The sequence below is a fragment of the Metopolophium dirhodum genome, chromosome 9, assembly GCF_019925205.1.
Source record: "Metopolophium dirhodum isolate CAU chromosome 9, ASM1992520v1, whole genome shotgun sequence".
NCBI lineage: Eukaryota > Metazoa > Arthropoda > Insecta > Hemiptera > Aphididae > Metopolophium > Metopolophium dirhodum.
In genome coordinates this window covers 20,529,839-20,545,268 of record NC_083568.1, presented here as the reverse complement: position 1 = coordinate 20,545,268, position 15,430 = coordinate 20,529,839, and the positions used below count along the sequence as shown (strand labels likewise).

At 33.8% G+C, this 15,430-nt stretch overlaps 1 protein-coding gene across 2 annotated transcripts in view; it reads left to right on the top strand.

The window, feature by feature from the left end:
- LOC132952946 (autophagy-related protein 16-1) overlaps positions 1 to 14,807 on the top strand; it is a 176,459-nt gene extending 161,652 nt beyond the window's left edge. For both annotated transcript variants that reach the window (XM_061025472.1, XM_061025471.1), the window contains exons 11-13: positions 11,154 to 11,238; positions 13,363 to 13,515; positions 14,382 to 14,807. In XM_061025472.1, the coding sequence (XP_060881455.1) occupies positions 11,154 to 11,238; positions 13,363 to 13,515; positions 14,382 to 14,475 (332 nt within the window). In that variant the 3' untranslated portion in view covers positions 14,476 to 14,807. The remainder of the gene's footprint in view (positions 1 to 11,153; positions 11,239 to 13,362; positions 13,516 to 14,381) is intronic.
- The last annotated feature ends 623 nt before the right edge of the window (positions 14,808 to 15,430 follow it).

Genomic DNA, 15,430 nt, shown 5'->3' with positions numbered 1-15,430 from the left:
CTAATACTTAGTTTTTTTACAAAGTTAATTAGTATCCTGTGACGATACAAACATTGTTTATTCAAGTGAATACCTTTATGTCTTAAAGGGACTGGAAGTGGTGATTTTCTGTCTTTATCTAACACACGTGGGACATAGGAATTTAAACGTGTTTTCATTCGGTCGTGCCGATTGAACTAGTGAAACGATAAGAATTCTAAATACAGATTTTAATTTGTCGTCATGTCTACATGAGAACGACTTTCTCAAATTTTTGATTTTATCCCCCCAAATCTTAAAAAACATGACTTATAGGTGCTCATATGAAAAACCAGAGTTGGAATCGTCCCACAACGCACATAAGGTATAACAATTCCAAAAGTAAGAATTTGAATTAATGCATAATTTAAATACAATATAAGAATAGGGTGAGCGAGCTTTAAAAATAACCACTCTGTACACTTATATCATAATATTATAAAATATTATTTACTTGATAATAATAATAATTGTTATTATTATCAAGGCTGGGCAAGTTAATGATTTTTATTAACTCAGTTAAGTTAAGTTAATATGCACCAATAACAAAAAGTTAAAAGTTAATTTAATTATAAGTTAACTCAGTTATGTTAAAAGTTAATACACACTTTTTATTAAGTTAAAAAAAGTGAATTTGTTTTTTACAACGCTAGCGTACCTATTTTTTTAAAGCCCAAACTAAATTATAGATTATAGGGTTTATACTTTATACAGTATTTCCATATAAGTTAGATTAGAATAATATAAACAATTCACGGTAAACATTTTTTGTCATGAAAACAAAATAGACTGAAATAGTGAAATGTAATAAAATTAAAAACAAAATAAATCAAGTTAACTTACTTCTTAAAATGAAAAACGAATTCGTTAATTTTACGTTAGTTAAAAAATAAATTAAGTTAACAGTCGAGTAATGAAAGTCTAAAAGTAACTTGTTAAGTTATAGAGTTAAAATTAAATTGACTTTTAACTTAACTTTTTAACTCGTTAATGCCCAGCCGTAATTATTGTTATAATTATAACATTATCCGAATGCATCGAAATCAAAAAAAAACGAATGCTATTCGCATGTAATATAATATACCATTGCCGTCGCGGGGCGTGCTGCATCATCGGGGGGTCGGCCGCGATGCACACAGGTAGTTGGTAAAACGTCGCCGCACTCGGATATCGGCGAATTCTCACTCCGTTACGCCGCACGTGCGTTTAATAATTTATCGGCGACACGTCAGCGGCGTTTGTCTCACACCGAACTGACCTCAATATTATTATACATTTATGTGCACAACGCATTATATAGGTGTATATAGTGTGCTCGCTTGTATATTATCTGTGACTTCGTTACAGCCGCAGCCAAAGGTGGGTACATGCGCACGCGTCTCTATATCATCGGGGTGCTGCTGTTGCAGCGCTTTGTATCGAACGAGTGTTATTGCAACATAACATTATGTTCCTACCTATATACCATGTGATAGTATGTTATTGTATGGTGGGCGGAATTCGCTTCGTGCGAATTATTCGAAAGGACAACAATAATAGCGATAGTGATAATATGGGTACGAAAATCCGAAACCCGTCTTACCAGATCCGCCGCGGTGAAAATCGTGATTTCTGATGATATTATAAAAAAAAAAAAAAAAATCATATTATTTTTATTCGCCTTATTAATGACTTAGTGTATATCTGTCCAGGTATATGTAAGGTAGGTATGTATATGATACCTATCATATAGGTATATGCGTATATTATGCGACCAGTCAAGTATAGGTACGCATTTTCTTATTGGACTACCACACTATTAATTTAATACGCACGTTTTAACTACTATATTTTATGTGCATGATGATTATAATAGCTGCTGGTAGCCAGTCTCGTAGCCGATCGCTGCTGCAGAACCATAATACGATAATAAACGGCGGCGCGTCCTAGTGGTATAAACTTACTTCCAGTCGAAATACCAAAACTCAAAAACATTGCAGCGATAGCCGAATAAATGGCTAAATAACACAAACGATTAAAAAAATTAACGACCGCGCGATTTAGTCGGTCATATAGATGTATAACTGTATACAAGATATTTCCTACGAAACGTATTAAAAATTAATAGTTAGTACATTAGAGAGTTGTCCGCTTTGGATATACGTAATATTTTAACTGTACTGAAAATTAAATTTCACTAAACGAATACCTGATTTAAGTATATTTCTCTATTTACACCGTAACCATGTTTGGTATTTTGTGACGCGGGAAAACAGGGTCCATAGAAAAAGTAAAGATGTAGCGCATGCGCAATAAACGAGATTTAAAAAATTGTTATTTATAGGAATCTATGATCCAATTGTATCATGTGCCGCAAACAGAATTCAAAAATATGTATAGGGTACTGAGTAATATAAGCAACAGAGTCATAGAGTTTTTCATGTTTTTGCGGACGCACACTGTATAGGTATAGTGTGCATATACAGTCTACACGCTCATCTATGTTTCTATAATATATATTTAGGAATGCTGTTTAAAAAAAACGCGAATCGATTATATTATAATATATTATGTTTGAATTTCCAGCTACATGTTCCGTTACAGCCCCCGCACAAATTAACTAAAAAAATGAGACATTAATAGGCGGCTATAATGTCTTACGAGGTACGATAATCCTTCCTTTTTACATTTTGAAATTGTTATTGTTTTTCTTGTTTTTTTTTTTGTCCATACGTTCATTTTTAAGTTTATTCTGTACCTACGCTTTCTGCAGACGCCGGTGATAGAATCCATCGATGTAATAAATACTTACTTATTTAAATGAAATATATTTCGGTATTCTTATCGTCTGCAGCTAAGCAAGATCTGCGTTCGCCGATCGTTTAGTTAACGTACATCTACATAATATGATATTGTCAGCTAATTCTATTCGACCGTATGTCATTAGATTATTATATCGGCGGTGGCTTATGCAGTAAAACATGCATGAACCACGTACCTAGGATAAACATGCGTGGTATTACGAAGTATAGCTGCAAGGTGTTGCCCGGGAAAAGTCGAGGCGCAAAGTCCACCGTAATTACGACTGATCCCCGATGAAAAGCGGATTGTCAATGAACACAATTTCATAATCCCGTAACGCGTTCGGATCGAATGGAAACAACAAAATCCGAGCCTTGTAGTGAGGAGACCACGGTAGTGGTACTCGGGCGCATACTATTTATTTATTTTTTTAACCTCAAGTTATGTTTGAACGGGTAGACGCGACAGTTTACCGTTGCTCGGTTAGGTTTTATAATTCCCGCTCTCCCGCCCGCGCGCTAGCGTTTTGGAAAATTATAATCTCGTTAATAGTTTAATAACGAACAGTATCGACCATATTGATCTGGCAACCACAACAAAAAAGTCCATCCCGTGGATATTATAATGACGAGGTTCGACGTATTATACCCGTACGGTGATTTATCGCGACGTGTCCATTGCCGTTGGCTTGAACGCGAGTTATCTATGTAGGCATGGCAATATATTATTATTATGTAAAGGTAATACAAATATGTCAGAGACTAGACCCGACTGAAAAGTAGATATTATTATGAATACAATATAATTTAATTATTATTACCGCAGCGTATTTCACTCATAAATATTAAATAGATTATTATAAATAACGACACGACACGACCTATATTATCGCATAATAATCCTGACAGCGATAAATTCACGAAATTCTCCGAGTTATTTTTTCAATCATCGTGAATTTTGAGAAACCCGTTTTACCCAGCTTCGTGCATAATATTATAATGTAAGTATACGGTTATGCATTATTATCCGGCGAAAAAAAAAGACCGTATTTGATTCACATATCTCGATGTAAAATAACATATCAGATGCAAAATAGGCCTTCGTCAATATTTCCATCAAAACCGATCGCTAAGTTTGTAGAACGATGTACATTTTTACATTTTTACATAATATTTTAAGTTGGCTATAACCCATTTGGCTCAAGTTTTACAAATAGGTTAATTCTCCCGAACGGCTCTCGTTTTTGACAACGCAATTTCCTTCCTTATTCAAACGGACTTAGAACTTTACCAAAAGAGTGGTGGTTAAAAATTTATTTATTTTTTAAATTTTATATGTAAAGCAAATTATAAAGTATTTTTGTTGCCGAATACCGGAACGTTTGGGAACCAACAATCAATGAAAAGGAGCCGTTTGGGTTGTACCGTAAATGTTTACACAAAACTTAGAAGTTTCGAAAATTCCTCCCCTTTTATGACTATGTTACGCGTTAAAGGTGGGTTCCCACTACATACGTGTACGTTTACGTGCATATATTGACCGGATACGTTCGCTATGAACGGTCTCACAAACGTTTCCCATCGGTTAACATGGGTTACATCGGTTAGGAATTTAGGATTGGTAACATATTAGTTACCTCATATATTCTTATGTTATCAATATTGTTATTAATATATAGCCGTGCAGTATACGTGAAAAGTTGAACTGAATCCAATTTCATGGTATCATGGTCAAACTTGTGGTAAGAACGTATAACACTCGGGTGTACCAAAAGCTTACCATGTATAACAACCAATCACAGAAAAATATTTTTATGCACGTACACGTATCTAGTGGAAACCCACCTTAACACAGCACTCGATACAACATTATTATTCACCGGTAACTCATAATGTCATGTCTATAGTACACTGTTAACTAGACCAACTCATATGCCCCCATCGCCCCCCTCCTGGATCAATACTTGCACCATCCGTGGTTCGTATAATATACAAAGATATTCGAAAATCACATGGTGCTCAGTTGCATCACCGTGCTTTTGCAAAGTCTCATAATAGTGCACCTTTGCAGCTGATCCGCGTTATTAATTATTTTTTATACCTGTCCTCGAACCGCGACCGCTGCAGCCCCGCTGTGTGAGCTTTTTATAATACAGTCATCGTTGCGTCTCGGTGGTCTACTTATTATAAATTATTACATATCTAAACGGATGTGTGTGTTTTTTTCTAGGGACATGTGCGTGTAGGCATTTATACTGCAGATAGGTAGACATTATATTATACTCGCCATCGCGCACGACTATTTAATATAACAAGCGGCGGCGGCGGCGGCACATACGCATAATCATATGACACTCTCGTTAGGGCGCGAACGCGCATAATAACCTATGCTGTACTACGACATATGCGTATACGGAAAGCCATTTCATTATATTATAATAATATTATATTATATGTACCTACGTGTAGAATGCTGCAGCCACAACTGCACCGGTGCCGCCCGGCGACACGACTACCGCGGAGGTTAGACCTTTTAGCGCGGTTTTATGTATGTAAAACGAAAATGCATATGGAAAATCGCGCTGCACCGTCGGCTGCAGCAGCTGCAGTGTTGTAGGCAGTATATTATTATTATATATATACGCGATGTAGTTATCGTGTCGGCCGGATCTGCGGATGATATGCAGCGAATATTTTACCCATATATCGATTTGTATGTATGTATGTAGTTTAGCTATGAATAGGTACACAATGTACGCGTGCGCGCGAAAAGAAAACGTTAGGTCAGTATTATAATAATAAATAGGTACGAATAGCGTAGCTAGTGATTCACGCCGTACCTACGGGGTCGGCGTTAAAAAATATATCGTACGCACAATAATAATATGATTCGTGTCGCCGCCCATAATAGACTATAAAAAAAAAATAAACGAATACCGCACAGAAGACCATCGAAGTACACGTCTATGTGATATATAACGATATTTATACAATATATTCGAGGATTACACACGGGTATATATATATATATATTATATTATAATATCACATTATATTCGTCGTTAAAGTGTACCTTCACAGTTTACATATAAGTCTTATACTAAACATTGCTGCACTGCAGACAGCTCCAATACTCTCCGCGACGACGCGTGTCGTTAATATATACATATAAATGGTGCTATGTGTACTCGCGATTGTTTTATTTATTTATTTCATTTTTTTACGACGTGTCTTGTACCCGACGTTTTAACGCCCGAACGCCCGCCATGATCATCTAATAAACATACATCATAATAATAATATATCCTTTCAACCCCCGTACCCTGCGCCCACAAAATAATTGACTCGATCGCCCCGGGGTCCACTCCACTCGTTCGTCCGTGCGCATATAAAAACGTACCTTCGCGTTATGTTAATAATTATTATCAATAATATCGTCGTCTTTACTACTCCGCCGCGTTACGCGTTTACGACTCCCGCGTCATCCGGCCGTGTGAAAATCGTAAAAAATTGACGATCGATTCGGTTTAATACAATCATAATATACTATATATCTACCTGCGGAGCGTCGCGTAAATACACTTAAAAATGTGCCTGGACATCGCAGCGATATTGCAAGATTTTGGCCCCACGTGATCACTGTGCTGTATTATACGTACATATTGTATAACACCTATTATGTATCATGGTATACGTGTATTATATTATACTATACGGTAATAACGAACAGTCGGCCCCCGGACAATAAATCGATCCCCGGTAAAAAAAAACGCCTGTTCAATTTGCCCGCGTCGTAATTTTATTCGCGAATGATTGGTCTCCATTTTTTTTAACCCAGATTACCTACGTGTCGTCTAAGATTGAAATATAATCCATAAAATACACGTGATGCATTTTAAAAGTTGATTACAAAATATTTTTGAAGCAAAGAAATGTAATTTTTCAGAAGGTGTAACATAAGTATGAAGTTTTAATAATAAATTTAAATAAAAATAGTTTAAGAGTTTGTACTTATACTACATATATATAAACAAACTATTGTTGAAGCATAAAGAAGTATGTAATACTGAAGAATATTGGAGTGTGTATAGACGTCTTAGAAGCACGTCGCCCATGTTTCAGAACAATAATATACATAACATGGATTAATCCATTTTGGTATGTAATATATGTATTGATTGAGATAATTAATTACCTTATTACCCATAAAGTGTATATAGGTAGTCGATGGAGAATCTACAACTTATGATGTTTTTTTTTTTTTAAAATTATGTTTATAAAGTACATTTCAAAACAGTTTGCTGAAAATATTTTAATAACCGATCATAATTATTTATATAATATCTTATCCTAGGTACTTAAAAATACGCTTCAACTGCAGATTAAATTTGAATCATTGTGTTTTTTTAATGATTCTTTTTGATAGCACTATATACATTTAATTTATTCTGTGCGATGGTGCAGCTGGTATAACTTAGTTACAATTTTTTTTGTATGTATTATATTATATTGCTGCGAAATAATAATCAATATTACTGCTGCTTTGTTCAAAATATGCTCTAAAACTGTTATGCAAAAATGACCGTACACATAATTATTATTATAACTCACGTCGTGTATATATATCACATAATATTCGTGTTCAACGCGGTTATTACTACGCGGATGTTTTAATTAGCGAAACGTTAAAAGCCGCGAGTTCACATCGGTGCACTATAATTATTATCGCGACGATTCATACGGCTGTGGTGCTTAAGTGTGCGAGTTTTTGTCTCGATTTTCCATTACGACGAAATCGACGTCGGAAAAACGTCATTTTTAATGAACACCATTTTTATTATAATAATTACAATCTTACAATCGTCGCCGTGTAACCACTTTATACACACCTGGCTTATACGTGATATTATATTATATTATTATGCGTCCGCAACACTGTTAAAACGAGAGTACACCTATTATCAGCTAATGTTTATAGATGGAAACTGCGTATACGACGCACGTATCACGTTGTTTACGATTTAATAGTCATTATTATATTATACTCGTCCTGCAGCAGTTATAATTACGAATCGTAAACATCGGTGTGCGAGTGATTTCTCACAGGATTTTCTTCAGTTTATTATACAATGTTAATAATAATAATAATTATAAAAACACGGTCTGCTGCAGTGGTAAAACAATAATATATTCCAGTCGCCCATCACTGCTGCGGGTCGGTCGCTTATATTACACAATCCTATAGACGAATCGAATTTGGACAAAAACATAACTGTACTCGCGCCTAGTGCTGGTAATAATAATAATATTATAACAGTTTGTCTCACACGCCCACGCGAGGTTTCATCTGCTGTACAATACCGCGAGTGTTTCCGAGAATTGACGTCTCGAGAGAGATCGCTCATCGTCGCACTGCAAAATAATAATAATAATATGGTATTCACGTCGATTTCAGTGACCACGCGTAATATGCGTTTCCGCCAAGAACGTATAATATTAAAATATATAATAATAATATTAAAATATAATAATAATAATATTATTATTATTATTATGGATAGATTACACGCTCACTGTCCCGGAAGAATATGCCGAGGAGCCTGTCGGTCGGATGAACCGCATTTTTCACGTATGATGCATAATCCACTGCAGACGGAAATATTTTTTAAATAATTGTACGCATATTATATAGGACGGCGAACTACGCACGACCCAGTCAGAACGACACGTCATGTGACATATAATAATATTATAATGTCTGCAGCGCCTAAAACAAGTTTTGGCGACCAGCTCTGTCCCCCGTCGCTTATAATATTATAATATATTATTGTATTTTATTGTTGTACTCCGCCGAAACGGAACAAAATATACGCTTACACCCAATATTATACATTTTATGCGATCCGCAGTGGCGCTGGTGAAGATGACTCGACTGTTATTATAGGCAAGCAGTGTCGATGGCACTCTCTCGAGCGTATGAAATTCCGCGTTTCCGACCGACTCGAAGCATTATTTTTATAGACAGTGGTTTATCACGTGATTCACAAGAGATATTAATGGGTGGTTCTCCTGTGGTGTTTAAAAAGGTAGTCTGAGCAATTTTTAAAGGTTATTTGACCACTAACAACAACTTATGAATTCACCATTTGGATAGCAGTGATAAATGTTTTTTGGGTAAGAGGTGTAAAAGTATTAAATGTGAGTCAAGGAATACAAAGATCAAGTCTCTGCTGATTATAGTCATAGGTACGCATATTGTACGTAATATGCGCAATAATAACACTTATAAATTATAATATGTCCGTACGGTGCTGATCCCGAACGGTTTATTCTTATAATTTATTGTATATAATACACATCGTATTATACTGTTCAATTCATCAAACATGATCATTCCTATTTTGTCTTTAATAACGAATGTATTAAAATTTGGTTTATAGGAATAATTCCCAAGTACCGATAATTAATGTCTAAGGAACAGATTTCCAAGTATATATTTCTATTTCTATATAGAATTGTATAGGATATTATGTTCTTTGGCTCGATACAAACTTCCTTTTTACAAACGAAAACCATATCTAAACATTTTTTCTGCGCAAATTGTTAAACAGCTGAAGGTATTTATGCAAAATTTGATACATATAAATTGAAATTTAAGCAAGTGGTTTTAACGAGTTGTTAAACTGTATAATATGTGCTGAGGATAATGTTGATTTTCCAATCATACCATAGCCGATAGCTAACACATATAATATTTAAACTGCTTTTATCATGGAATATTATCCTCTTAGAATATATGCATGCAATTTAATAGTTCAGAAACTACATCGTTCCAATTGCTTAAACGGCGTAAGAAATGTAAGTCGTATTTGAATTTATGGTACCATAGGTACATAATATATTATTATAAATACCGAAAATCAGAATTTGAATAAATTCATTACGTCCTATTAAAGGAAAAATGGGAGCGAGCGTGACTGCAGGTTGAACATACCTATTGAAGTATACTTTTTTTTTCTCTGTGAAAACCTGTCTGCGGGGATATTATAATAATAATATACCGTCTAAAAACGGCTTATGCGATCTTTTCGATTGTCTAATGGCTGCGTGTTGTGTTATTATTTTATTACGCGCGTAAGGTGCAGGTCAATAAAAACATACCTCTATACAGGGTGTAACAGAAGGTCCTGAAAAACAAAAATATAAAATTGATACTGGTTAAACGTATGAGAAAAATTATGAAAACTATATGGATAGTAAAAAAAATCAAGAAAATATAATAATATACTTGTGCCAAGAAATTTCCAAAAACATTATTTTGAAAAATGTTATTACGTTTCAAATGATTTACTCCAATACAATATTGATAATTTAAAAAGTAAACTGCTTGACTTAAATAAAACACGTATTGACCACGAAAGTTCGTCTAAAAATTAGATTTATAAATCGGCTATTTTGAAGTTTTCTAAAAAAATAAACAAATAACGTTATAATCTTACTTGTAGCGCGAGCGCGAGCGTCTGTATAAATTATACAATATATCATATATGTATATAAAAATTTTTTTAAATATTGATTGGGACGAACGTTATTTCACTCGTCAGGTATTTCTGCTCCACCCTGTATGTACCAGCTATAATAATCATAATGCATGCAACTCGCGATAGCCAAACTCGCGATCGTTTAACCCAAATCGGATACCATACACGTAGTCGAAACAACCCCCCCCCGAGTGCACATGATCCGCTGCATCGTGAAACAAATGCGACGTGTTATCGATGATTGTAATAATAATATGCAATAAATAATAATACGTTTCGAGCATATACACACTGAAGTTACACCACGGCGTTTTGCGATCGCGTTAGATTTTAATTGCATGGACCGCATACCCGTTTGTCGATGAGAGGTATGTATAATATTCGGCGTGAACAATATAATATATTATAATTATTATTATTTAGTTCGGTGCACATATCGTAGTCGTATAAATGTATAATAATATATAATATTATTATTATCGCAGTGCCTATATTATAGCGCCCACCGCCGCTGGCGAGTCGTGTAGTCTATCTATCGACGATCGACGGTAATATATTAATAATATAAAAATATAATATTTACTATTGATAATAATAATAATTGCAATACTAATAACAATTCGACCGGTGTACGCGGTCTGTGGGTTTAGCGGGCGGCTTCGGCAATGGACCTTGGCGGCAGGGGAGGCGGTCCCGTGTGTACATTGGCGTTTATGCGAATAACGCGATATTATTATTATTATTATCATAACTATTATTTGCACAAGTCGTCGACGAACAATATATAATTATATCGATTACGGTTGTGTTTCAGATTGTAATTACCTATTGAGCTGTGTCCGGGACGACACCCTGCGGCTGGTTGATCTCAGGACGAACAAAATAATCAACACATTCGAGCAAGTCATATTTATTTAATTTTTAGTTCTCCTCACTGCTGTAGTTATTATTATTATTATTATTATTATTGTTGCCTTTGTCATTATTATTATTATCATCGTTATTATTAACTCGAATCCATTTGCCGAGGAGGAGATCGGAAAGCTAAATTATACGGTAGTCGCGCGAATAAAAATAATTATCGTAACGAGATAAAACCGTTTTATACGAATATATATATATATACAAACTATATAATATGTATATAGGTATAGTTACTATGCGTAGCATATATACATTCGCTGGAGCAATCAAAGTTGTTGTATATATATATAGGTATGTACGTAAGTACACTCCTACAGATAAGGTTTATTATTATTTTTATATAAATATATATATACACATTTTTTTAGCACGCTCTCGGTAACGTTTAGTTAGATCTTTTTGTGTTTTGAAACTTTATTCCCTACAGCGTTTGCACAATGGTTGGTTGGTTGGCTTCGCGCCTCACATTTTCGAGTGCAATTTCATTCCCCCTTTGTTGCAATTTTTTTCACTCTCTGTTAACTTTCCGCGATATAATTCAGACGTTTTTAATTTATTTTACGTTCGCCTTTTTTTTCTTTTTTTTTTCAAAAGTTTTTCCAATCTCTTAGATTTAAACCATGAGTATTGAACAAATAGCCAATGCGAGTAGTAAAATTAAATTCAAAAGCTTTCTATTTAATTAGGGGGTGGGGGGGGTGGGAATGAAGTAACTCAAAGAGACCCGAGGTTTTCGTTTTAAAAATTGTCTTTTGTTATTTTCGTGGAATTTTTCTTTTTGTGAATAATAAAACAAATATAAAACAAACAGAATGCAAGTACAAAATAGATAGATATATATATTTTTGACGCTGGCACCTGCTATATATTTTTGCACACATACTTATAGTAGACGCAGCAAAATGTCCATACAATTTTATGTTCCGTTATTATAATAATAGTTATTCTTTTAAACGTCAACTGCATGTATGTGTATGTTGAACGAGCACATGATATTCTTACAATAAGCTCATGGTTTTATATGGACGTTTACCAAAAAGCAAAAAACCGTTACGCGTGTAGACTGTGTATAGACATGAAATCAAATCATGTGAAATTACTGGACGTGCGGTTAATATAATTATTTAATTTCAAACCATTAACTTATACATACCGCGTATTATGGTATACAGAACGCGGTTATATTATAGTTTATTTTACCAGACTTCCCGAAAATAAATTTTTTTTTAACAAATACTGCAGGGGGGTTATTTTTTTTAAATTGTGGTTCAACAATCATATGCGGAACAAGTTGAACGATTTAAACGGATATTAGCGTTTTTATGATAATTGATTTCGATTAAATGTATTTATATTAAACATGATATTTACTACAGGTAGGTACTTGTCTTTATAGGTGTACCTATATACCTGTTATTATTGTCCATTACTTTTATAGTTATAGTCATTTTGGACGATTCGAATTTAAAACGCAAAATAATAATACATCTAAATTCATTTTCAACAATAAATTACGTCGATGACGTATACGGTTTCAATAGTATAATATTGTAATCGAGAGATAATAATTTAACACCTTTTATCACCAGTTTTTGGAAATTGCTGTTCGATCGTAAAACCATATTATTATTATAATCACATTATCCCACACACGTCATAGACCACCTAAGACTCAGACGGTAGAACCGGAGGTATCCCAGTTTTACGACTAAACGATTGTTAATATATTTCAATCAACTTAGTATGTACTGTTAACAATTTTTATATTTTAAGAATGTGCTTAGGCATATTATCGTATATGACGGTTGTTTAAAAGGTTTTCAGTTCGTTTCATATTTCCCGACGTTCTGTTTTGCGTTACGTTATCGTCTACATTTGATAATTTAAACAAATTATAATAGTACATATAGGTACATTAAGTGTAATATATCATATAGTTCTATATAAACCATATAAACACAGAGCATTCAAGAATTTTGTGAACGGTCATTAGACATAACTAGACATACCTAATACTGTGTTACACTAAATAAATAATTCCGTCAATAACGTAAAATGTGTATTCTTACGTTGTTGTTCTTCGCCGTATGTCTAAACAGGGCTGACGGATTCAAAGTGGGTTGTGATTGGACGAGAGCTGTGTTCAATTTGGAATATGATCACGTGGCCGTGGGATCCTCTGAAGGATCTGTGTTCATATGGGCTGTCGCGAATCCGGAAAAACCACTTGTAGTATTGAAGAACGAACACAGGTACATTAATATTTACATATTATTATATTATATACGTTATACAGCGAAACCTTTAAATTCCGGTTAAGCTCGGTCACTGAAATTTTGTCCGCTATTCGGAGGTGTCCACTATTCAGAGGGTTCAAATAGTAGAAGTTTTTAGTTTGTTTCCAAATAAAACGTTCGCTATTTAGAGGTTCCGTTTGGAAAGGTTTCACTGTAGTACATGAGCTGTATAATACCTATATAATATTATTGTTAGTATACGTAAATCATTATACAAATTATTATTATTACATAGTGGTTAAAATATCAATGGTGGCGTGACTTCAATACATTTCTATTCAGAAGCGTAATTTTAACATATTGCTCGACACGATTTTTGGTGGGTAGGTAAACTAATAAGTTGATATAAGGTGCCAATAGCCGGCAGTAGGTTCTAACTCACTACAAAAAATCTGTTTGTTTCCAATAAGGTCTGCGATACGGGGAACGACAAACTTGCGATAAAAATGTCATCTTTAACTTACAGTTATCCATGAGAAAATATTGATCGAATCTCATTTTACCGCTAGACCTCTTTTAATAGTATTATGCATAATTATTAACAATAGTTTGAAAAAAAATTGTTTTTAACAATTATTATTGTATATATTTATTTGTCTTTTTGATAAATATGATGTAGGCGCCTATTTTATATGCTTGCTTGAACTCAACGGCCTCAACTCACGATCGCAAATCCTTTTTAAAAAAATCTGCTCGTATACAGGTCACGCCACTATAGATTTTCATTACGTCGTTATCCGTACACCTATCAAACACATTAATAATTAAAGAATTGCGAAATAATTTTAAAAAAAAAATTTGTTGTTCTTATCATCACACAGCGCCCCGGTGACGGCAGTGTCTTGGCATCAGTTCACCAACCACGTGGCCAGCGTGGACCGATCCAGGAGAGCAGTGGTCTGGGCAGACGTTTGACGCACGCCGGTGGTTTGTTTTTTCTTATTGCTGTTCACAGTTTACTGCTGCAACGTATTTTCCTTATTTTTTTTCTTAAAAATATATTTACCATTTAAACAAATTAAAGAAAAAAAAAATTGATATATGTATATTTTTTATTCTATGCATAAATATTATAATATTTGTTGTCGTGCGTGTGCTTGTGTGTACAATATCTATATATATGTGTGTGTGTGTGCATATTATATATAGATATTATTATTTTTAGACTCATTCGATGATGATGTGAGATTATTTTATATGTTTCATATATTATATATGTGTTTTGAATAATAAAATGTTCCAATTCACGTGGTTCTTCTTGGCATATCGTCCAGATTTTCTCAACCATACACTATAACACGCCACTGCATAACGATATTATTTTGAACATTTCTACATCGATTTGTAGGAATATTCAAATCCAGAAAACAGTGCATATACCCGCGTTGCATATTATTGTAAAACAAGACAAAGTAACAATGTTAAAAGTTTAATAATTTATAAACTCTTTGGAGTGGGTACCTACCTACTTTAGTACTTAGCAATATAATCTAAAAAATGAACAGACAGTAGTTTATGTTCGCGTAACACTTATATTTTTAAGCTTCTGATTCGTTTTCTCCAGTGTCCACAGTAGCGTTGGTAAGATAAAGAAAAACCATATACCTATTGAAAATTGTATTTAAAGTTTAATTACTAATTAAGACTTCAATAGTAATGAATGATAAACGTTTTAACCTTCATCTCAGTATTTTTAATAAAATAAAAAAATATTCCAGAATAAATAAAAAATAATCTTGTGGTACAGAAAAACATAATTCAATATTCTGCATTCATTTATATTTCAATTTCTGAGTTTTTAAAATTTGTTTAAATTTTTTTTAATTAACTATCTATAATATAATTGCATCTCATCAAGTAAATCACGCAT